We start from the raw sequence: 25,160 nt of genomic DNA, 5'->3' as shown, positions 1-25,160 counted from the left end.
GTGGGTAGAAAATCTTCCCAGTGCAATATAAAGGCACATATCTGTAAAATACCCTGAACTGGCGTTTCTTCTGAGTGATAAGAAAACAGGCAGAGGGTGTGCCTCCCTCCAGGACCAACCCATCTCGACAAACTGGTCTCCTGGACCGCCCTCCAGAAACAGTGCAAAAAAAAAAAACCCTCTCAGAATAAAAAGAGCAACAAGGTAGTCGCATTCAACTTAAATGCTTTTATTGACAATGTCTTGGAACAATAAGCAAACAAATGCTTAATTTTTTTTCATTCAAATTCACTTTCCACATGTCGAAAGACCTCAGGGTAGAAAAAAATAAAATAAAAATATAAATATCTGAGAATCCATCTTAATAAATAAATTGAAAACACAATAAAAAAACGTTTTCATGGAAAACTGTTAATGTCAGAACATTCAGACCACCTCAACAATGCATGATCAGTAACATGACGGATGAACATCGACGCTGAAGAAAAACTACAGTACATGGATATAGCTATTTTAGTTCTATCTACTGGAAAATAAAGTTCTATCTCTTCTTAGTTTAATATTGGTCATCTTCTAATTGGAACACTCTATTGCCAGGAACACGGTAGGTATTGTTAAAATCAGCTGCACTAGATAACGATCCGAAAATATCCAGCACCAGGTTAATTCCAATAATGAACCCAACAGATTAGTTAATGGTACGAAAAGACTAAGGAGAAAGAGGAAAGAGACACAGACCCAGGCCTGGCTCACATGCTACTAACTACCAGCTCTCGGGAGTCACTAGGAACAATACACTCCATGCGTTTTTGTTTTTGTTTTTGTTTTTGCTACATCTCCGGAAGAGGTGAGGACTTAAGTCCGGGTGCTTTCAAGTCCTTGAGGCCCACAGCCTGGTGTGTTTCACGCACAGATAAGGTCCTCCCTAGGTCTACGGGAACCCCTGGGGAAGACGTGTTTCTCCTCTCTGTAATGCACCAGCTCAGGCAGCGGGCTCTTTCTCGGGCGCCGCTGCCTCCCTTTCCCTGACTGCTCACAGGGCCAGCAGCGTGGGTGAGCTCAGCGAGTCAGAGGAGGGCTCGTTGCTGCTGCTGCCTTTCCGGTGGGCAGCGGCGCAGCTGGGGAAGGAGTCAGCCTCGGGGTAGGTGAAGACGAAGGAAGACGTGTAGGTAGTGCAGCTGGGGGTGCAGGTGACCACCGGGGTGCACAGGGGCTCCAGCTCCGTGACCAGGGGCCCCACCCCCAGGGAGCTGCTGTGCAGGGGCTCCCAGTCTGCTGCATAGAAAGAACCGGACAGGTCCATGTCGGGCACAGAGCGGGCGGTCTCGGAGCCGCTGGGCCTAGACAATGCCGGAAACAAGAAGTCATCAAAGGGCTCAGCCTTCAGCTCCACGTTGTTGACGCTCTTCACTGGCTCCAACGACGGCTTGGGCTCAGGGTCATTGAGAAGGGGCAGGGTAAAGGCCTCCTCTGACTCTGGGGTGGCGGCCTCAGGCAGACCGCCAGTCAAATCCAGGGAGGCCACAGACATCTCTTCTGGGAAGCCCAGCTCGTCGGGGATCTTGCAGGCAGGTCGGTGGGCTGCCAAAATAAACTCCAGTTTTTCCTTCTCTTTCAGCAGGTTGGCGATCTCCGTCTGCAAGGCAGACTTCTCGTCTTCCAGTTGGTCTGTCTCCTGCACGGGGGAGAGATGAAGGAAAGCATGAGGCACGGTCTGGCTCAAGGTCCTCCCGCTCCCTTAATCCCAACCTTCGACTTCGCTTTGAAGTTTCAGGAGCAGCCAGCAGGTTCAACGTACCGCTTGGAGAGTGTCGGTCAGTTCCCTCCTCCGGTTCCTGCATTTGGCTGCAGCCATCTTATTCCTTTCCCTTCGGATTCTCCGCTTCTCTTCCTCTTCGGGAGACAACTGTAGCAAGGAAGAAAAGGACCGACATTCAGTAAGGCAGCCTGGCCGTCACCTCCAATCGGACACCCCGGGAAAGCTGGCTCCTCCAGCGCCCTCGCCCCTCTCTCGGGAAAGCACTTTTTCTAACCTGCAGTTGGCAGGCTTGAGTGTGATTTGCATTTAAAGTAAGATCCCGGGGGAGGGAACAAAAGAAGCGTGCAGGCTAAGGAGTGAGGTAGGGAGCTGTCTGGGAAAACTGTCAGGGAGTACTTCTTGACTGTCAGAAGTACTGTCAGAACCTGACGAGGGAGGGAAAGGGGCTAGGAGGCACGGCTCCCGGTGCAGGAGGTGCAGTCGGCTGCGCCCGGGTCTCACCCTCTCCGTTGGGCAGTGTCGTGTCCCCCCTCCCTGGATCCCCCCCCCCCCTTCCCGCTGCCTCCCAGCTGCAGGTCCAGCCTCTCACCTGCTCTACCTTGCCCCTTCTGCCGAGGCTCTGCGCCCTGCCGCCTGACACGGTCTTCACCATTCCCACCCTGGAGTAAGCCCCGGTCGACGACGGGGTGGGAACTCCGTAGGGGTGGGGCGCTCTGGTCTGCGACGGGGCCACGGAGGAGACCAGGGTGGGCTGCACCAGCCACTGAAGGTCTGGGCTGGTGGAGATGGCCGTCACCGTGGGGATGAAGCTGGCGCTGGAGACGGACAGATCCGAGCAGAAGTCCTGAAAACAGAACCAGGAGGGGAAGGCGGGAGGTGAGCGAGGAGCTTTCAAGGCAGGTGGAGCGAGCGGCCTCGGTGGCGCCCGCAGGAGGGTCTGAGAGAGAGAGAGAAGCGCCCTCCTGCGCGCCTCTCAGCCGAGATAAAAGCTGTCCCGATACCCTCCCATGAATTCCGCAGCGCAGCCTTTTCCCCTCCATCCAACCGCTGCGCGCCCGTTATCCCTTCGGCATCGCTCGCTCGAAAGGGGGTTTGTTATAAATATCCCTGACGTCTGCGCTGACGCAGGCGCCGCTCCGGAGTCTCCAGAATGAACTCGCTTTTTATCAATGAAACCGCTTTACACACCCGCCCGCAGCACCCTCCTCCCTCCTCCCTGCTCCAGGCTGCCCCAGGAAAAGAGGGGGGCGGGGGGCGGGGGAGGACCGCCGCTCGCTTGCCGCCTCCCGGGCTCAAGTTGGCGAGCGAGCCTTTGCTCGAGACTGAGACAAGTCCCCGAGAGAGGAGCGCAGGCCGCTCGGAATCCACCTGCCGCTCGGGAAGGGGTCGCCAAGTCTTTTTACTACGACAAGCGTGCGTGCGCTCAGACAAGTCCCGGAGCCTCAGGCCAGGGCAGCCTCCCTCCGGAGTGAGAGAGGAAGACACCCGCCCCCCTCCAAACGGACGTCCCCGAGTGTCCCGCCCCGGGGTCCCCTCCTCTGCGACCCCCCGAGCCCGGACCCGGCGGCTACCACCCGGTCAAACTCACCTGTGCGTTGACAGGCGAGCCCATGCTGGAGAAGGAATCGGCCGGGGAATGGTAGTAGGAGACACTGTCCCCGGCCGGGGAGGCGCTGCTGCAGCGGGAGGACGACGCCTCGTAGTCGGCGTTGAAGCCCGAGAACATCATGGTCGAGGTTTGGGCAGAGGCCGGCGAGGGCTCCAGGGGCGGACCCTGGCGGGAGCTGCGGAGCAGAGCTGGGCGGGAGCGCGGTCACTGCTCGTCCGCGGCGCCGCCGGCTCTATCCCGTCTTCTCTCAGTGGCTCGCTGCAGTCGCGGTTGGAGTAGTAGGCGCCTCGGTCGGCGCCTTTATAGAAAGCGCCTGTGAATGAACCTCGGACGTCACTGGGCGGAACCAAGGCCCTGCGGGGGAGACGTGCGCCCCAGCGCCCCCTGCGGGCACCCAGGGCTCAACTCTGCGCCCCAGGCTCCCCACCCCCGTCCCAGCGGAGCACTCTCGCCCACGGGGTTCACGGTAGGGGTCTCGGGGGGTCTCCTGAACTCTCCGCACGCGGGATCTCGGAGACGGGCCCCCCCAGGACGACAGGGACCGGCCGTGGAAACCTGCTGACGCAGATGTCCTAATATGGACATCCTGTGTAGGGGAGGGAGGGATTGACGGGAACAGCTCGCAGGCTGCAGCCAACTCCGAGGGTGCAGCGCAAAGGGGGGAGCGGGGGCCGCGGCCGGGGGAGGGGAGGCGGGAAAGGCAGAGAAGGCGAGCGAACATTCGCACCTGATTCAATGCGGGCCGTGTCCCCAGGGTCGGGGGATGAGACGGGCGGGGGGAGGGGGGGCAGGTCACCTCCTTTTCACTGTCCAGAAATCTAGAACATTTTCTGAGTCTCTGGTATTAGGAGAAACAGTCAGAGAGCCCCTAAAGCCTTGAAGCCTCTATTCCCAAAGGAAAGCTTGCCCACCTCGGGCCCCCATGTCAAATCAGTGCAAAATAATAATAATGATGATGATGAAATCAGCTTCTCAGCCCCTCGCTCCAGCCCCTGGCCTCGAGAAACCAGAACTAAGGTTGGAAGCCGCAAGTGAAGGACTCTAAAGTGTACAGTAACCTGCTTTATCTACGGTACTGAGTTCACTCATTCATTCATTCATTCACTTGTGTTTTAAAGGAAGGCGGCACCCCCAACCCTGGCCCTTAGCCACTTAGAGCTATGGGGCGACTGTCTGTCCCCGAGACACGGACGGATAAACATTGTGCAAAACCCTCCCTGCAAAGTTGCCTTGAAAGGGTCTTCGGCTTGGTTTTGAGCTGGGGCCGGAGGGCAGGTGGGGGCAGGGGGCGGCTCAGGATTACAAAATGAGGTGAGCTCTTGGGGGGGAGGAGACACAAGTCCGCGTTGGGAAGGTGGGGGCCTGAATCCGTGCAGCCAGGAAACTGCGCTTCCAGGGAGCCGGCAGCGGGTGATTTTCCAGTTCGGACTTGGGCGAGGGGGAGGGGCAAGGGGAACCAAAGGGGACTTGAAGCACGGTGCCCAGCGGCGCGCAGGGGAGATTCTGGCGCCTGGGACCCGAGCACAGCTCTGAGTCTTGGAAGATGGAACTTTGGGGAGGCCAGGTGCTTCAGTGCAGGACACCCCTACGTGCCTTCAGTCTCCTGTCCTTCTGCAGAGGACAAGGCAGGTTACACTGACTGGGCTCGGCCCCAGAGCGCCTGTCACCCCTGGGTTAGGAAACCGCAGATCCTCGCACCACTCAGGTGTCCCCTCGGCTCCATCCTGTGGGTTCTGGGGGTCAAGCCAACCGGTGGGCATTCCAAGGTGGGCTGGAAAGGATTAGGGCAGCGGGTAGATCGTTGGGGGCGCAAGGGGTGCAGACCCACAAACCTGCCTCGGGCCGCCGCACCCGGGAGCTAGGCGATCTTGCTATAGATAGTAACAGCGAGCGGCTGTTTACAGCAACACAGCGCCGCCAGGGCCGTCTCCAGGCGACGCCGCGCGGCCAGGCGCGCGGTCCGCCCATCGAGGCCACCCGCCCTCCCTGCTCTCCAGGGGCCGCGGCCTCCCCAGCCCGGCTGCGGCCGCTCCCGTCCACTGACATCACCCTGGGGTTCGGGGGCTGATCCCGGCTGGCTCCTGCCTGTGCGCTAGCCTCCATTCTTAGAGATCCAAACCCGGCGGGAGCGGGGAGGGCAGGGAGGCGGGGATTCGTGGAAATAGGCCACTTGCTATTTTTTGCATTCCCTGTCACAGGCAGAGGTGAAAACAGAATTTCATCATTGTATGTCATTGGTTTATGCTGGTGGGAATTTAGGCACTTACTTTTTTTTTTCCTCTCTCTCTCACTCTAAAGAGGGGGAGGGGAAAGAGAACAACACGACGCAGAAACACAGGCTTCTCGTAGCTGCTCAATCCTGAAGCGATTTCATGGCCTTCAGCTCTCTGTGAATTCGAATGTCTGTCCTGTGCTTCCACTGTCCTTTACTATGGAAGAGAGAGAGGAAGAGAGAGAGAGAGAAAGACACACACAGATTATGCAGACGTCTTTCCTCTTATTAGCTTCGACAAAGTAGGTCAAGCTTTGAATTCCTGGGTCTGTCTGGCCTTGCCTTCACTCATAACTGCATCTCAGGGGCTCTTAGGGAAAACCTGGAGTGATCTGATTTACTTTCTCTTCAGGCTTGCTCCGGCCAACACCTCAAAGATGTGTCAAGATTTTATATCCAGGATTTATCTCATACATCACTTATGTTGGTAATAAAAGAAGAAAAGAGGTCTTTGGGTGAACCTTTCTCCTCCCAATAGCTAAATAGCTTAGCTTTTTTTTTTTTCCCCTTCCTGGCAACATTATGGCCAGAAAAGGACAAGCCAGAGACTAGAGAGGTGGCTGAGTGTTTAAGAGCACTGGCTGCTTTTCCAGAGGACCGAGGTTCAACTCTCTTGAGCACATGGCAACCTAACAGCCTGTAACTCCAGTTCCAAGGGATCCAATGTCCTTGTCTGGCCTCCCTGGGCATCAAGCACACATACTTTGCACAGACATACATGCAGACAAAACACTATACACATAAAATAATAAAACTTAAAAGGACAGACCATGTGTTAATATCTTCTCTCGTTTACTTAACAAAGAACTATGAAAGGACTCAGGTAGGGTAGAGGCTGACACTTCCTGCAGTGAATGGGGTGGACCTGTCCTTACCTTCACGTAGAGCCACGCTTCTGGGGAAGCTAGGGAAGTTACTCAATAGAGAACTATGGGGCTGTCGCAAGTGGTTTGACAGATTGAAGAATGGAATAGTAAGGGGCACAGAGAGGGTTTGGAGTCAGAACTCAGAGTGACCACAATCCCCAGGTGAGGTCTAGATCATCTGCTCTCTGGGTAAGGCCAGGCTTGAGAAGGGTATAAGGGTTCAAGACCTCAGACCCTTCTATCTCCCCCCCACTAAGAACCAGTGGTCACTCCAGCACTCAGGGAGGCAGAGGCAAGCAGATGTCTGTGATCAAGGCCAGCCTGGTCTGCAAAGGACAGTCAATGCTACACAGAGAAACCCTGTCTTTGAAAAAGGAAGGAAGAAAGAAAGAAAGGAAGGAACGAAGGAACAAAGAAAGGAAGGGAGGGAGGAAAAAGTGGGGCAGGCTGGGGGTGTGGCTCAGTGACGCAGTGACGCCTGATATGTGCAAGGCCCTGAGTTTAATCCCACCACTACAAAACCTAATAGCAAGCAGTAAAAAGAAATTATGCCAGGTGTGTTGGCACAGGTGTTTATGGCAGCATTCATCACAGTAGCCAGGCCATAGAAATAGCTGCACCCATCAACAGAGAAATCAATTTTAAAATATGGTATGCACGTACAGTGAAACAGTGTTTTCACTCTTAAAAAAAATAGGAAAAAATCTGTCATTTGCAACAGTATCGAGGAACCTACAAGAGGTCGTGTTAGGTGAAATAAGCCAGACACCAAAAGACAAACACCACATGCTCTCACTTACATTTGAAATCTCAGAATGTGGAACCCTTGGAAGTAGAGAGAAGAAAACAAGACTACCAGGAAAAAACAGCTGGAAGGAAGGAAAAGTTGGCTAAGTACAAAGATATGATTAGGCAGAAAGAAAAGGTTGTGGTTTTCTATTACATAGATCTCACACACACACACACACACACACACACACTTTCTTGTTTGGAGACAGAGCCTCAAAAACTGGCTGGAATTCACTGTGTAGCTGAGGATGACCTTGAACTCCTGACCTCCTGCCTCCACCTCCCAAGTGCTAGGATTATGTATGCCACTAAACCTGGGTGGTAACGTATTTCAAAATATCTATAAAAAGAAGAAAGGATTTTTAGATACTTTTATGCACAAAGAAATTTATAAACATTTGAGATGGTAAAGACACTAATTACTCTGCTGTGATCATTACAAAATATATACAGGTGTTAAAATGCTCCCCACAGATTCTATACAATGATCTGCCAATTAAAGATAAGGCTTTTTTTTTTTAATGGAGCTCACACAATGTAGCCTAAAAATAAAGACAAATCGGTACCTGCCTGTGAAATTATCTTTGCCATTTGCAAAGGTCAGAGCAGCTTTGAGACAGGTGCAGGTGCTGATTCCCAGTAGGGTAGGGATTCCGCGCTCTGGACAAGTCTGAGCATGAACCACCAGAGCCTTGGCCGTGAATGGACTATCTGTGTGCTTAGTTCCTCTCGCTGGAGATCGAAAGTCACAAGGCTCCAGAATCCCTAGTCTGATTTTAACCCAAATTCAAAACAAATTCAGTGTGGGCATCGAGGCTGCCACCTGCAATCCCAGCACTCAAGCAGGCTGAGAAAGGAAGATTGCTTTGAATCTGGGCCACACAGGGAGTTCCAGGCCAGCCTTAGTTACCAAGTGAGACCGGCCTTGTCGTATAAAAACAAAACAAAAACAAACAACCAAACCAAAAAAAGGAGCTGGGGAGCTGGACATGGTAGCAAGCAGCCTGTAATAAAGGTTTATCCTTAGGTGGTGGGTTGAAGGAGGCTCAGAAGTTCAGTATCACCCTTGGCTACACAGGGAATGTGGGGCGATCTTGAGCAAAAGGAAGAAAGGAAGGAAGAGAGGGAGGAGAAAAGGAGGAAGGAAGGAAAATTCCTTTTTCTCAGCAGATTTTTTTTTTTCTCCTCTCGTGCAGGCTTTTCTGGTTTCGCTCTGTGGTGCGACCGGTGGACAGGGAAACCCGAGCAGGGCCGAGACTGTTCGGTGACTTTTTGAAGCTCTGTGTGCGTCGTTCAGCCTGTGTTGTTGCAACACTAGGTGAAAGGCTGCTGTCCGCGCCGCCTACGTAAGTGCTGCCGCACAGGCCCCGTCCCCGGCAGGCAGAAGTAGCTATTTATTTAGGGAAGTGTGGTCTGGTGGTGAAGGTTTGTGGCTGGAGCACGAGACCAGCAGGCAGGAAGATGTGCACATCAGAACCAACTCTTTGGGTGACTCTGGGACAGCTATTTCTTCAACTTCTTTGGTCATTTTTATGCACTGCTCCCCCCCCCAATTTTTTTTTTTTTTTTTTTTTGAGACAGGGCTACGTAGTTAAGTTCAAGGCCAGATGGGATTGCAGGAGACCCCTATCTCAAAAAGGGAAAGGGAAGAGGAGAGAAGGAGACTTACATTCGTGGGTAGGACTAGTCGGAAACTGGAAAAGGGGAAATAGGAACATGTTTGAGCTCTCTTCGGCTGATGCGGCCTGTGTGTAACATGCCAGTGGTCCATGGAGGGCGAAAGATCAAAGGATCAGACTCAGTCCGTTATGTGACGCCATGGGAAGGGCTGCAGCGCCCATCCACAGACACCACATTGTCTACCATGACAGTAACTGTTCCGAGCATTCCAAATGTGTCCGTTCTGAAGGTCTGGATCCAACAAGCCGTGTCCCACTCTCTGTGAGACTCACATGAACGTGAGCCCAACACAGGGTCGTAGGGGATCAGGGCTACTCCTCCTATGCCTCTGCTGGTGAACAAAGCCCAAGTTGTCCTTATTTAGAAAAGCGCAGGCACAGATTTGCCACTAGCACCACCCCACGCACTCGCCACCACCGCGACTAATTAGTGAGAATGATTTAGCCTCTTTGGGAAGGATTCTGTTTTCATTCTGAACAACTCTTGGCTTTCTGACAAGAGATGATGCCTCAGTAGGAACCCCGTCCTGCTGCTAACGTGAGTCCTTAAAGGAGGCTGTGTAATCCCAGAACACGATCCATCTGGAGCTGAGGAACTGGGTCCCGAAGATCAACTCACTTCAGCCCAAGCCTGCCATTCCCTTCACCACCAGCGGCAGAATCACACACCCGTCTGTCTGCCGTGCTGGGCCTCGCTTCGGGAACAAGTACCCACTATCAGACCACAAGGGAGGACTTCTTCGGGCTGCCAGCTGCTCAAGTGTCCTGAGCTGACCTTCTGTGGCTCGGGTCAGCTTGGCTGCTGGGATTCCAAAGGAGCCTCCCATGCGTCGATAAACCTATAGGACAGCAACACACCCCGAGAAACCTCAAATGCAGGCCTCCCGCCCCACGAGAAAACCTCACCATCACTACGGGCAGGGCGAGGGTGGCTGGAAAGGGCTGGCGCATGACGTGCTTCAAGGCGCTGAGACATCTTATCCGTCATCTTAACCAAGGCTGAACGAAGCACTGGTCATTGCCGTGCCAAAGAAATCCTCCTCCTTTCCCAACCTGGAAAAATCCAAACCTGGATATGGGAATGCAAGTCAGAGTTTGAGCTTAGATGTGGCAACAGTTTTCAACTTAGTATTTGATGGTGTCCTGTAAGAAAACTTCCAGCTGTGGTTTGCTGCCAGCTGAAGTCTGATTTTACTTTGCTCTTGTTTCATCTGCAGGGTTAGAGTTAGAGATCCCTGGTGAAATACTAAAAGTGACTCACCAGAGAATTTTTCATCTTCAAGGCCAGAGGCAGGAGACCTTACTTGCCTAGGGTGCAAAAGGCCATGGATTCAAGGCCCAACACCAGAACAATTTTTTACCTTTGGACTCTGGGCTAACCTGGATGTGGAGTCATCTGTTAAGACAAGGGCAGATGGAGACAGATCACCCACCAGCAGTTTCTACTTCCTCATTTAAAGGTTGTGAAGTAAATCACGACTCTGAACAGACCTGCTGTCCCACCCACCCTGCTTAAAATTCGACTTTTAAAAAAATCAAACATACAAGCAAAATAACACTCCTTCGTGGCGTCTCTAATCTCTGCATCTTCTCCATCCAGCCCTTGCCTAGCCTTCGGGTTTCAGCTTGTACCGCTTGCTTTCCCTCTACTCCAGCCATGATGTTTCTCTTTTCCTTCCCTGAATGTGCCGAGTCGGTTCTGTTGCGGGACCACTCCTTTCCCTTCCAGATACTGACCTGTCGACTCTTCCTCCGAGCAACATCTGCTCAAATGTCACCTTCTCCAAGAGTGTCCCTCCTCCGATGCTCCTAGCCTTCCGTCACTTTCTGTCACGTCCCTTGGTTTTCCTTTTCCTGAGCATTTATCGCTACAGTGCCAGTACGGGCTGTTTGTCCATGCACCTTTTCATTGTCTTTCCCCTACATAGACCCCAAGCTCCTCAAGACTGTCGAGCTTATCTGGGTTAGTGTGTATCAGCCTTCACTCAGTTGCCCAGTTTTCTGACACAAGCAGGCATTCGGTAAATGCTTGTGGAATGAATGGATGTTGAACAGAAGGCTCATGAGTCCTATGGCTAAGAAAACAACATGGATTTCCTTATTTGGACAAGAAACTACTATTTGTTTCTTTGAGACAAGGTTTTGCTGGGTAGCTCAGACTGGCCTCAAACCCATGGTGATCCTCCTGCCTCTGCCTGTTAAATGTTGGGATTAGTACAGAATTGTAATGGGCATGACCTCTTGCCACAACCCTCCTCATCAAAACCGAAAAGCTGGTTAGCGTCTTCATGATCAGTATAGTTCACTTATCAACCCACGGTGTGCACACACTTGCTCTTAGAACTCCACAGACCCATCACCTCTGTGCTCTTGGCGTTTCTAGCATTTGGCACACAGAAAGGGAGATCTGAGGTATTTTCATTTTAAAGCTATAGTCACCTCACCCACAGGTGATCGGTGAGACCTAGCATCCATGAAGACCTTACACACACACACACACACACACACACACTTTACAGTATGCTGGGATCATGCCAGGATGATTGCACACATTCCACAGAGAAGGGGAGAGCGAGAGCTGCTTCTCCAGTACCAGGAACAGCACCCCACACCGCAGGATAAGGGATCCAAAGCTTTTGTTTCTTAAATAGCCCTCACCCCTGCTCCAGCTACTGGCTCATGGAACCGTCTGTCTGAGGCTGAACACACACACACAGGGGGTGAGACCAGGGCACGTTGACTTGTTTGAACTGCCCAGAATAAAGAGACTGGCTATCACATACTCATACCTAGTATCACTGAGGCTCTGGGTGCAGCCGCTACATCAGCCCTTTGGGGTGGGCACGATCTCTGCTCCAGCCTGGCTCCCACACGTGGAGCGTGAAGGCATGGCCTTTCCAGCCCTCTGTCCAGACTCGTCAGGTGGCTTGGGATAAGTCATGGGTTACCTTTACGGAGACTGTCTGTGGGTGAGCAGTCTTTGCCTTTGCCCGGACTCTGCTGCAAATAGGAAATGCCTGTGTTTGCGGCAAGCACTTGACATTGAGCTCATTGGAACCCAGACCTCATCTAGCCGATGTCTGAATTTAGAACATGGAAAAGAGAGAAATGAAGGCTTGTGAAATGTCCAAAGGGGGAAAACAAAAACAAACAAACAAACAAAAAAAAAAAAAAAAACAAAGTTGATGTTCACCCCACATTCTCCTCTTCACCCACTGAAACAGCTTGCCAAATGATAACTCTGAGCCGTGGGAGCTAATGATTCTCACAGCTCTAAGCTGTTTCTTGGGACAAGTTCTTTTCCTCTTTCTCCTCCCCGTCTCCCTGTTTTGTTCTATTTTCTGGTGTTTTTGTTTGTGTGTTTGTGGGTGTTTTAAGGCAGGGTCTCACTGCATAGGCCTGACTAACCTGTTACTTACTATGTAACCTCAGGTGGTCTCCGACTCCTGGCAATCCTCCTGTGTCGGCTCTCCAAGTGCTGGAACTATATGCCCAGCTCTTTCTAGCCCATTTATGACTTACACCGTAAAGGACCATATGAAGAAGGTAAAGGGTTTCACGTTAAGTGTCTTAGACGTGTGTTTAGGTAAGAGCAGCTCCGAGGTATATGTATCATACATCTAGTTTGAGATAATTTAACTGTATTTTTATCAGATGAGTGTTTTTCTTTCTATTTCCCAATGGTTTCAGAATTCCCTCCAGGGAAGAAAGGGGTTTTCACATACTTCAAAATATCATTTCCTTGTATATGAGCCAGAAGGTCCTGAGAGAGGGCCTCTGCAGTTACTCCTCCGTCCAGATTGTGCAGACTCCAGCACCCTGCTCTTCCCATTCACGCAACACCTGCGGTGAGCACCTACTATGTGCAGATCACTGGAATCCATAGTATATAGGCAAGCTTCCTAAGATGAGGCTTACTGCCTGATAACGAATAAACAAGAGAAAAACATCGGATAAAAGAAAACACTAAGGTGCTGATAACATGGATCAGTGGGTGAAGGCACTTGCCACACAAGTTCCATCCCTGGGACCTACCGCGTGGAAGAAGAGAACCAACTCCACAAGAACATTTTCTGGCTTCCTCTCTCTCTCTCTCTCTCTCTCTCATTCTCTTTTGCTCTCACTCGCTCTTGCACGCCCGCATGCATACATGCATCAGGGAGGTTGTTTAAAATGCTGAGTTTAATTAAAAATGGAAGGATATGAGGCTAGAGAGACGGCTCAGTGGTTAAGGATATGGCTGCCCTTCCGAAGGGCCTAGTTCAATTCCCAGTACCCACATGGCAGCTCATAATCTCTGTAACTCCAGTTCCAAGGGCTCTGACACACTCACACCAATGCACATAAAATAAAATTAAATAAATTGTTTTAAAAACACATTAAAAAAAAAAAAAAGAAGAAGGATAGGTTACGTTGTATTTGCGTTGCTATTTTGGGCAGGGTAAAAGGAGGTGACATGGCCTGAACCAAGAGGTAAGGTGATACAAACCTGCAACACCAGCGCTCAGGACGCGGAGCAGAAGGACTGCTGTGGATCTGAGGTCAGTCAAGGCTTTAGAGAGTCTGTCAAAAGAAAGAAAGAGAGAGAGAGAGAGAAAGAGAGAGAGAGAGAAAGAGAGAGAGAGAGATGGTGGGATGACAAGAGGGAGAGAGGAAGGGAGGGAGACAGACATGCTAACCATTTCACCCCCACCGTGCCAAGCTGCAAAGGGACATCCCCGCCCCTACTGTCTGGGTGAATGACTCTCCCTTTCCTAGACCTTAAATGCCAACTTTTTGGATCAGTGCTACCAAATTTGGAAAATTCCCAGCTCCTTCCTCGCTTCATTTCCTCCCTCGCTGCCCCTCCACTTCAAACAGGATACAGACGGTTTTATTTCATTCTCATGCAAACACAAGCCCTCCAGAACCTTCTTATAGACGCCACCCTGAGCTCTTTCTCCATAGCTGAGTGGGTCTTCAAAAGAATGAAGCCAGCCACTCATCCTCAGGCCTTGAGGACTTCCAGGGCTCCTTTTTTTTTTTTTTTTACAGGAATGTGAAAACAGGCACATTCCATTTCACCCTTTGTTGGAAAGCTATTGACAACAAACAGAGTTCAGCCTAGAATTTGTGCTGTAAAATAGCAGAACACTGAGCAAACCAAGCTTTCTCATCCAAGGCACGGCTCCCCTGAATTCTTACTTAAGGTTTGATTGAGTGTATTTTGGCATGGGGCCGGGCAGTGGCGGGGGAGGGGGGAGCTTGAGGGGCGGGGTTTCTTGGGAAATCACTGGGAGGCATCTGTTTCTTGAATTCTTTGTTATTTTGACTGCACTGGAGGCTTTTCCACAAGCCGCTATCAAATCCACCCATCTTCAATTCCTGTAAATATTATGTCTTCACTGAAGTATGTGAACTATTTCATAGCTGGAATATGAACCCGACTAGGAAAGCTTGCTAATGGGAATGACATAAGCAAAGCATTAAAAGTGAGATGAGAGAAAATTCAGTAGCAAAGGGCCAGGGGATGAGTGCTGAGGGAAGAGGGTAGCTCGGGCCTGAGACAGGATTATACAAACCACACTTTATTATTTAAATCCAGCCGCAAATGTATGCTGACACATCCCTGGGGTCACTGGGGTGACTTTCATTACTGCAAGGACAAGAAGTCGTCTTTGGTTCCCAGAGAGGTCATTTCTATCATAGTTAGTACTGATGGTTCCAGGCAGTGGAGAGCCAGGGAAGCTGAGGCAGCAGCTGTCTGCTGTCAGCCATTCCGGAAGAGGGAAGCTGTTTCTACGAAAGGAGCTGAGGAGGCCTGAAGTCAGTCAGGGCAAGGGCATACTTAGTTTGTGAAGAACGTTTTCTGTCTTTGGGCAGCCCCAACCTTGAGGACGCCTGGGGAAAGACGTCAAGAATTAATACGCGTCGTTAGTGTCGTGGGTACGTTCTCTTCCTCACCCCTCTCGCTTTGCTCAGTCCACCCTATCCCTTGTCTAGATCTCAAACTTAAAAAAAAAAAAATGTCATCCTCACATGTATCATGAGTACCCAGGCTGAGTCAGGAAACTTTTTAGAATTCCTCATTCTGTCCTAGGTTTTCCATTGACTGCACTCACACACCATTTATAATAATATACAGATTTATCTGAGAAGCGATAGGCCTAAAATCTAAAGCGTGAGCTCCACGAACTCCAAACCACCTTTACAGAGTCTAGGATGTTGGCTTGAACCCCAGGGCCATTTTGCAAGTTGGGCAAGTGCCCTACCACAGAGACATTCACCGCGAGCCCCGTGTTTCCTTTTCATCTTGAGACAGGGTCTCACTAAGTTACCCAGGTTAGTCTTGAAATCTCTCCGTAACCTCGTGGATGAAGCTGGAGTCCCCCTGCCTCAGTCTTCCAAGTAAATGAGATTATGGGTCTGAATCACCAGGCCGGGCTGATCATTGCTTTTGGGGACTGATGTACCTTCCAACGGGCCAGGTTCTAGTAGCAGCTATTAATTGCTGAGCACGTGGTGTTTGGTGTGTACTGCCCACCTCCAGAAAGGCAGGCACTTCTCTTGTGTTTTACTCATCACGGACTCTCCCCAGCCTAAAACAGTAGCCACCGCCTAACAGCTGCTCAGAGCCAGCTATTTTCCAGGCGCTGGAGGGACGGCGCAGCCGTTAAGAGCGCTTGCTGCTTTTTCCAGAGTTTGGTTCCCAACCCCCACATTAGGTGGTGAGACTCCAGCCCCAGGCAATCCAACCTCTTCTGGCCTTCTTGGGCACCCACATACACACGGCGTACACCCACGAGTCATGAAAGTGAACATTTCAGAAAGTTTTTGAATCAGTGTAAACACCATCCATAGCTTGTGGCTCATTGAGTGCCTGCTCCGGAATCACGAATTCCAGGAGGACGCTCACGGAGATTACTGAATATTCACCTTGAGCTTTGTCAAGTGTGTTATTTGGGCTGCTTAATAGGTTCAGTTATTTTGTTGGTTGAGACAAAATCAATGTGAACTCCTTTATGGCTCAAGCTCAATCACTCTGCCTCCGCCTCCTGAGACCCGGTGGTGTAGGAGTATATCACCATCCTTTCCTTAGGCTCATTTTCTTTTTTAAATACTTATGTTATAATTGTCAAACCCACAGTGGATAGTTGGTCTAAATATTTTCTCCTTCTCCCTATTGCAGTGCAAGAAGCGTCCTGGCGACCTAAGTGTATTTGTTTCCCTAGGTACCTGCCAGGGAGAGTTTGAGAAGGGAAATGCAGGCTTGTGGGCCTTAATTATGCTTACATTACAGAGAATTAAATTACAGCCTTGTCTTCTAGATACATTTAACCATACTTTAATAACACATTTTTATAATTATACCTGTTTATTTACAAAGAAATCGGCCTAATATCAAAAAGATAAGCTCCACGAAACGATCTTTGTAGGGTTTAGCTTGTTTGTTTTAGGGTGCCTGGGATTGAATCCAGGGCCTCTTATATGCTAGACAAGACAAGCAGTCTGTGTGTGTGTGTGTGTGTGTGTGTGTGTGCGTGTGTGTGTGCACTTGCTTGGATGGGTGTGTTGGAGGGAATGGTTTTTTTTTGTTTTTTGTTTTTTGTTTTTTTCTGGTTTTAGTGAGTTCATAGGCAATCATAGAACATGTAAAATGCTTCCACATCTAAGAAAGAAAACTAGAAGCAGGAAAAATGGCCTGAGCTTTCTTAAGGTGCTGGTCAAACTGGCTCTGCCAGTATCTGCCTTTCTGTCCTGGGACGATGGGTGGAAGACAGGCTTGGAACTCCTCCAGTTCCTGCAGTTTAACACCATCGGATCTGCCTGAAGCACCCATAGTGCAACCAGTAATTGTACCTCTCTGGGTTAGACCCTTCGGTTTAGGTGGGAAATAGCTCAAGCAAGGATTGGCCCCGCTGAAAGCAAATCAATCTGCCCCCGAAGAGGAAAGATCCCAAAGTCATCATTCACGGTATTGTGTTCCTGTGTTGTGTGACAAAACTTTTTATGGGGGAGATGCAACCCTTGCCTTCTCGCCCCAAATAGAGAGCCCGTGACAGAGCAAAGACCAATGAACCAAAGAGTTTTATTGGGGTTACTTAGAGGAGTAGGTGAGAGGTTACTTCCAGGAGCAGCAATGACTCAGGGACAGCCGCATCACCAAGGCCCACCCCAGCATGGGTGACAGCTCACAAAAAGCCTGCAACCTGGTGCACAGCGCACAGCCTCCAGGCAGCTCAGCAGGTTGGAGAGTGCCCTTTGCAAGTGGCTCAGGTCTAAATAAATATCTTCCAAACAGATCAGCTGGTTTCTGCTTCTTCCAGGCAGCTGGTCTGGTCTAACAGTCCTGTTTTGTTTTGTCTTTGTCTGTTTGTTTTTTGAGGCAGGGTTTCTCTGTGTAGCCCTGGATGTCCTGGAACTCACTTTGTAGACCACGCTGGCCTTGAACTCGGAGATCCACCTGCCTCTGCCTCCCCAAGAGTTGGGATTACAGGCGTGTGTCACCCGTGGCTCCTTACAAAAGGTTTTTAAACTTGAAAATCATTCTGCTTTATGGTTTCAACCACCTCTCAGGATTACTGCTGTGAACTCAGCAGGTCTGAGGGCTAAGCCAGCCGACAGCAGTGCATCCGCTTTTACATCTGAGGAAAGACAGAGGTGAGAAGCACAGCAGAAGGGATTGCCTTCCATCCTGGCTGGGACGTGAAAGAGGTTCGAGGTGTATGTGTGTTTTAGGTCAAGCAGGTCACTCTTCCTACACACCCTGGCCTTGGACAAAACCTCTGCTCTGGAAACCTGGTGGGACAGAGAGATGTTTTGGGACAGTGTGCCCAATCATAACAACCAGCAGCTGGTACTTCCACGGTGCCAACCAAGAATCACTGTAGCCACACAGCCCTTTTCAGTCAAAGCAAGCACAGGGAGTGTCCAAGTCCGTGCTACAGACCAGGAAATACACTGGGGAAATTAATTGTCCTGTGTTTTAAGAAAGTCAGCAACTTGGAAGGTCATCATGGTCCTTTTGTTGAATTGGATCAGGAAAAAAAAAAAAGCTGGGGATTGGAGAGATGGCTCAGTAGTTAAGAGTCCTCTTGCAGAGGACTCCAGTTTGGCCTCTGCAGCATCTGCATGCACTCGCGTGTGTGCACAAGCACACACACCCACACCCACACATACACATACTCCTTATAATACCATTAAATTGTAATCAATTTAGGATTTCCTGAAGTGAAGACTCTTTGATCTGCATACCATGGCCCATGTCATGTTTGCGTCTACCAAAAAGAGAACTAAAACATGGAAGCTTTATTATAATGAATGACCTTGGATGGGGTCATAAATCTGGTGCCGGAACTAGAGTTAAATCTGGGCACTTAGAGGCTGTGCCCTGCCACCCTCCTCCCCGCTTTCTCGTCTAACCCAGAGAACACCCTATCACCAATTCCATTCCTTCAGGTCATCTTCAACATGCAGTGTACATAGCTCACCGATAAACATAACCCAGATATTTTGTCTTTTAGAAACCAAGACGCTCTGTATTCCTGGAAATGTCGAAAGAAACAAGAGCATTAGAAAGCAATGTACGATGGTCAAAAAATGATCTTGTATCAGACTTTCATAAACCTCCTGGCAGACCTGCCCGGCACTTTAATACATTTACTGTGTAAACAGTAAATGCTTGCAGTTCCTGACTTAATCAGAATGAAGTTCATTATGATAAAGAGTTGTGCCCTTTGGTCTTATTTGCATTAAGCAAGCTCCTAATTTCATTTAATTTCACTCACATCTCTGAAGGGAATTATAGGCTGTAAGGCAGGCCAAGAAGGGGGCAAGGGAAATTAGCAAAGATACTCACCAGAGAAGAGAAAGGGGAAAGGAGGCGGTGGGCTGAGAGCAAGGACTGAGGATCTCCCATCATCCCAGACTTAGGACAGCCATTTTACTTTCTTGTTTTTAACTGTTGTGTCAGCCTCCTTCCCTGGGGTTTGAAAACATGTTATCAGGTCATCAAAACCTTTTATGAAACACCCCAGACTTGTATGTGCATGAGCTGGCAAAGGTGTATTCTATAAGACACAGGAACTAAAGATTTTAAGGCTTTTTTTTTTTTTTTTTTTTTTAAAGCAGGACTTGACTGAAAGCCCTGAGGAGAGATTGTTATCTCTAGACAGCTGCTAACTTGGTTTCACTGATGGGAATCCAGGGTAAGGTTAAAACTGCTTCCAGTTTTAACACAGCTGGGACCTTTGGCTCTTTAGTGTGCTTCCCTAAGGCCTTGGGCCCTGGCTTCACTCCTCAATTGAGGGAGACAAGCAGAGAAGTTTCTGTAGATACTATTTAAGCCTTCGAAGGTTAACTCCATCAGGATGGCAGGGTCATTGGTCAGAAAGTCTGGCATTTTAATACGTGAAAAGTGACTCTGTGTACCTCTCTCTTCAGTTCGGTTTTCGCCGTTCATTTGGAGAAATCAAGATGTTAATCACTCCCTCCCACCCTCACTGCCGCCTTCAGGGTTCCACGGGAGAGAGAAAACCCCGAGAGTCCTTAGCCAGAAATACCCACCCAAGGTCATTTGGGATTTTTGGATGTGCGCCTGGCAAGAAGAAATCTGGGCATCTTGGTGGGAATGTGGGTAAATGATGTCATTGCACAGAATTAGGACCAGACGGAGGGAATGGAGCCAGATCCTGCAGGGGTAGCACCGAATCCAGGAATCGGGTACGAGAGGCCCTGGCTGCTCTTGAGAGCAGGAGAAGCGTTAACTGGGAAGCCAACCCATTTCTAGGACTTGGCTGAGAAGGTAATGGCGTTGGCGAGCGGCGGTGCGGGTTGGGAGCCGACGTTCTGACACTAAAATACTGAGCTATGTAGCAGGCTCTGGGCATGGAAGCAAGACTCCCACAGGCGACTTGGTGTGACTGTGGAGCGATGTCGTCTGTGGGGCTGTAATCAGGAGGAGCAGAGCTGCACGTTAAGCACGTTTTCTCCTGGATCTCATCCTTGGCGACGGAGCCAGACCGCAACCTCCAAGATCTGTTACAGAAATAAACAGCTGGGAGACAACAACCAAAACAGCAACCTGGCCGAGCGGGCGGGAGCCGAAGCTCCGCCCCTGCAGGCCTCGGACCAATCAGAAGCCTGTTGCCGGGGTCCAGTGTTGGGCCGCCTGACGTTCCTATGGAGACCGAAGAACGTTACACACCAAACACTGGCGGCGTTGACGTCTATGCATTATAGCCATGGAGACGACAGAGCAAACGTCATCCCTCCCTCCCTCCCTCCTCGCCTCCCCGCCCTCCCTCTGCGCCAGGGGCGGAGGGAGCGTCGCCGTCACGTGTTGCCAGCTGGGCGGGAGGCCTGGTGGGCGGGGCCTGTTGTCATGACTGCAGGGGCTGCTGTTGTTGTTTGGAGCTGTAATTAGAAAGTGCTGAGGCGGCAGTGGAGCCAGAACAGATTCTGGAACAGTGTCTGCCGCCCCCGAGCCAGCGAGGGTTCCCCAGCCCTGGGAAAGCCAGGACACCCCTACGTTGTCCCAGCACGCCTCAGCCTCAGGTCCTGAGCCAAGAGCTGTCTGTGAGCCTGGGACTCCAGACTGAGGCCGAACCTAGACCACTCCCTCCACCCTCGGTGGGCCAAAATTGTCTGGGTGACCTCCCTAACCACTTCTCCTCAGACAGTAGACCACAGAACAGCCGCTAACCAAACTACCTTGCCCAGGAGGCTCGAATCACTTAGAGAACTCACTGTTGGAATCAAGGAAAATCAGGAGAGGAAAAGTTTACATTTTGTCTTCCATAGAGCAGAACTTGAGGCTCTGATTCCATAGACAGAAGGGGATGCCTAAATGACCCCACTCAAAGGGAGAGGAAATTCAAAAGTTCCTGAAGTCTGTGATTTGCAAACAAGACAAAGTCCTGAAAATTTTAGGTCAACAACTGAAGCTTAATTCTGTCTTAATGCTTAAGACAAGCAGGCCAAACATGAGAAATTTTTCTGTGCGGTCTCTTACTCTCCCCTGCCCCCCTCCTTGGCCAGGCTCCGGAAAAAGTTACAGAGAGACTGAAGCAAGAAGAAACAAGCTTAGCGAAGGGTTGAGACCACCACCTTCAGGCAACCACCCTAACCAGAATGTAAGTTCTGGGTGATAAGACATGACTGAAGGACCCAGGACTCCAAATGGTCACAATCTGGATTTAAACCGTGTCTTATGGGGGTGGGGAGTCACAAGGGAAATTACTTGTTGGAATGTCAGTCATGGTAGGGCATGGGATGCACTCCGCTAATCCCAGCACACAAGCATAGCAGGGGCCATTTCCAGTTCAAGGAGCCCTGGCAATACAGCAAGACTCAAAACAACGAAAACGCAAGTCGCCGGGTGAGTGTGCCTGAGTGCGTTAGGGGCTGAAGACCTAGTGAAGGAGCTCATGGACGTACGTGCACAGCGTTTGGAATTGGCCTGGTGTCCTCCCATTACTCCTCCAACTCAAAGCTCATCCCATTTTCCTTCTTCGACCAATCAGCACCTCAAGGTTTCCTGTCACTCCGCAATAGCCCTCCTTGGCTTGCCGATAGACGCTTTACCACCTGTCCACAAAGGGTATCCTATCCATTCCCTCTCGACGTTCCCTTGCTCCTTCCTCTGACCCACCTGTTGCTCACTTCCTTGACACCCTTCTCTAAACAGCTCTCCCTCCCTCCACTTCCTACTCTATTGCCTCTCTCCAGGTCTAACTCATCAACCAGTGCTCCCCCAACTCTTGTCCTATCTACCCATCCCCAACAACTACCAAAAACAAAACAAAACCTCTGCTTTAATAGGTTACAACAGGCAGCATTTTGGAACTGTCATTCAGTTCCAAACAGAGGCGTATGGTAAATGGAACAAACCTGTCCTTGAACTTAAACCCCCTGATTGTAGTTAAGATATAGCCAGGTGGGAACTGTTTCTTATGGGACTGACCCTAGGCAAGGAAGCAAGCGCCCATTCTGCCATTTTCAGGGACCTCCTGGAGCAGCATTTGCCACATTCCTGCCAATATTCAACCCAGAACATAAGGTGGAGGCAAGGCAGAACCTCAAGTTCAGGTGTGTGGAAAGGCCTGGCTTGTAGGTAGATTAGACTGAATCCCTCTGGGCTTGAAAATGAAGTGTTCGTGTTTTGTTTCATGTGTGACAGAGAGAGCTGATGAGATTCCCCTGCAGGCCACAAAATAACCCATCTTGCAATCCTTATTATCATCCCAAGAAAAACATGGCTACGTTAGAATAACAGTTTCTTTCACTGAATGATTCTCTGTGCCAGTCAAGGACTTAGGAAGGCGATGACAAAGAGTCAGGAGGGAAGGGACTTCATGGGATAGGACAAAATATTCTCCTACGGTCTGTTTTGTCCTTCTAACACCCCTGAGAACTAGACACTTTGTTATCCATTTTGACAACTAAAGAAACTGAGCTTACCGAAGTTAAGCGACATGCCAAGGATGCAGTATTTACAAAGACTCAGGCTCCCCAGCCAGATGTTCGTTTTTCAGACCGATTGCCCATCCTCCGTCCTCCATTCTCATGCAGTGGAAGACCCCGAAACCTTCCTCCTGGATCATTCATTCTATGTGTTCCTTTCCATGGGAAAGCTCTAATCAATTCCCCAAACTGACTAAAATGAAACGGGGGTGGGGATGGGGTGGGTTGGAGATCGTTTGTGAGATTTACTAGACTATCTGGAAAAGTGCTGACATCAGGAAGTAAGACAGAGGATCTACCCTTGCCTACATTTCTGCCTTGGCTCAGGAGCCAAGAAGGCAGAGGGAGACATGGCCCAGAGCACACAGCAGAAAGGCTTGGGCGGTTCGAGGAGTCTGACGTGCTCCAGGCCAGGGAGAGCACCACCCCAGTTCAGAGCTACCCAGAGCACCCTACTCTCATTTATCTGAAGCTGTCATTTAGGACAGGCCCCTCCTTCTTCTCCCTATGCCCAACCCTGCAGAGAGGCACGTCCAGCAGGAATACCTCCCAACCTCAGATGCCTTTAGTGTTTGAGGAGTTCTCTCCTTGACAAGCTGTGTTTGTCAAGTGGGTCTGGAGGGAAGGGCATCTCCTAGTGATCCAGGGCTCGGAGGAAGAGGAGACCCTTCTCCCTCCCCGCCTTGGCAAGCAGATCCTTGAGCAGGGCGTGTAGGTGGCAGTAAGTACAGACAAGCTGCAGGGTTTCTTGCTGGGCAGGAATGCCCAAGGGCCACACCTTCTTCAGCCCTCAGAGTACTTCTCATGTCTGGACCTGTGATGGGGGTGGCAGTGCCGGGGAGTGGGTTGTCCAGTGTCTGGCTCCAACAACCGGTTTATTGTGATGATTCTATTTGTGTTCCCAGTGTTCTGTTTGACTTGGCAGCCAGGGGAGGGGGAGGGCAGCAGGTTCACTCCAGTTTGTACTGGGTGTTTCCTGGAGCCACACCCAGGCATTAAAGCAGGTCCAGGCGCTGGTGCTGGGGATGCCTTTCCTGGGGGCCCTGGTGTGCAAAGGCAAGGTGTGGGAAGTATTTCCTTTTTTCTGGGTTAGCTAGGCGTGGCTGGCATTTCACCTATTCCTGTATTACTAACATCACCCAGATTCAGGCCAAAGGGCAGACCTACCAGATTCATGACACTCTGACATCCGGATTAGGGAATGGGTGGTCAAATTCATTTGGGTTAGATTATCCTATATTATTACCCAGGGGAACCTTAGTTCTTGCTTCTAAAATAACAACAACAACAACAAAACCCCTACAAAGTGACATACTTGTAATCACAGCAATTGGAAGGAACCTGAGGCAGACGGATCACCACAAGTTCAAAACCAGCCTGGGCTACCTGAGACACTGTCCCAACAAAAAACAAAATAAAAATTTTAATTAATTTCATTAAAGTAAAATAAAATAAAAACCTAACTGTTGCTCCCAAGGGTGAAACATGGGCTTTGCGTATATTCTTTCAGACAAGGTAATAACATTCAAAAAGAACAACCTTCAACGTCGACCAGACGGAGGATTTACCTCCTTATTTATTAGAGACTGTGTCTAGAATGAAAATCTCAAGCTTATGGGGAAACAACAGCAAGTACTTATACCACCATATTCTAGGCACTGCTCTTTTGTTTGTTGCTGTTGCTATCTGTCTGTGTGTAGGCTTTGGATTTTAAAGGCAGGGTTTCTAGCCCAGGCTGGCCTCAAACTGACTGTGTAGCCAAAGATGTTGAAGTCTTGACGTTCCTGCCCCTGCGTCCCAATCCCATCTTCCCAACATAGATCACTATTCCCAACTAACCGGGAAGGGTTCTAAACATTTCTACAAAAATCTGTTGACACCCCAAAACAACCTAAAGAGGTGAGTAGGTGAACAGTGTTATCATTGTCACATTGTACAGATGAGAAACAGGGACAGAGAAGTCAAGGAAATTGCCAAATATGGCACAGCTTCTCTGCGACTACAGCAGGCCTGGAGGGAGGGGTGTCTGGTCCCAGGATCCATAGCTTACCATTGGTGTTCCTGCAGGGCCATATTGTGTTAGGGTATCCAACACAGATACCATCGTTACTTCCCCATTCTGTCATACTCACAATTGATTTCTCAGGCTCCTAGGTCAATTTAGGAAAGAACCTTCTTGCTGTGAACCTTGGAGTAGTCTTTCTGGAATGCAAGGATTTCATAGTTGAAGGTGACAGTCATGGTCATCAAGTGGACAAAAGGACCTTCAGAAGGCCATCAGATCAAACGAGCTTCTCACCCGTGTCACAGATGGGAACAGGGCCAACACAGTGTCACTTAGGCCTGTCATGAATGAGCATTCTGCCCAAGACGTAGGTGTGTAACTCTCAGGGATGCCTTGACACGCTAGGGACTGGCAGAGCCAGGTTGGTGTTGCCTGGTGTAACTCAGCATGTTGAGCTGGCGAGACTGTAGAGAGCCCTTCCCTGAAGAAAGTGGTTGTGACTTAGACAGCCGGGTGATGAAACCATTTCCTTTCCAAGAGTGGTGTGGCAAGGTTACAGGCTTTGTTCCTGAGGCCACTCCCTACCCGGATGTGATAACATGTATTGTGGGCTTTAGACAGTTAGAATCTTCTCAAAGAGAGACAAGGGCTAGATAATTAAATCACCCACATTAATTGACCCCTTGGAGTCCTTGGTGGCTGATGTAGACTTGAAGACACAATTCTTAAATAATCTAT

General features: G+C 50.0%; 1 protein-coding gene and 1 long non-coding RNA gene across 3 annotated transcripts; both read right to left on the bottom strand.

The window, feature by feature from the left end:
- Positions 1–208: 208 nt before the first annotated feature.
- On the bottom strand, positions 209–3,660 carry Fos (Fos proto-oncogene, AP-1 transcription factor subunit). The gene is made up of 4 exons (XM_021634168.2): positions 3,348–3,660; positions 2,349–2,603; positions 1,799–1,906; positions 209–1,675 (listed from the first exon to the last, which is right to left on the bottom strand). Exons 1-4 carry the CDS (start codon positions 3,486–3,488, stop codon positions 1,034–1,036), a joined length of 1,146 nt encoding a protein of 381 aa, XP_021489843.1. The 5' UTR covers positions 3,489–3,660; the 3' UTR covers positions 209–1,033.
- Positions 3,661–17,041: 13,381 nt separating this feature from the next.
- LOC110546941 (uncharacterized) lies at positions 17,042–24,884 on the bottom strand. 2 transcript variants are annotated; one of them, XR_009593037.1, is made up of 5 exons: positions 24,717–24,884; positions 24,550–24,619; positions 19,520–19,990; positions 18,813–18,935; positions 17,042–17,752 (listed from the first exon to the last, which is right to left on the bottom strand). It is a non-coding gene; the product is annotated as an uncharacterized LOC110546941 (long non-coding RNA). The 2 variants fall into 2 exon arrangements; XR_009593036.1 differs by having other exon boundaries at positions 18,813–19,990.
- Positions 24,885–25,160: the final 276 nt, after the last annotated feature.

Source organism: Meriones unguiculatus, chromosome 7 (assembly GCF_030254825.1).
Source record: "Meriones unguiculatus strain TT.TT164.6M chromosome 7, Bangor_MerUng_6.1, whole genome shotgun sequence".
Lineage (NCBI taxonomy): Eukaryota > Metazoa > Chordata > Mammalia > Rodentia > Muridae > Meriones > Meriones unguiculatus.
Note: the sequence above shows the minus strand (reverse complement) of the source record. Positions and strands in the feature narration are given on the sequence as shown.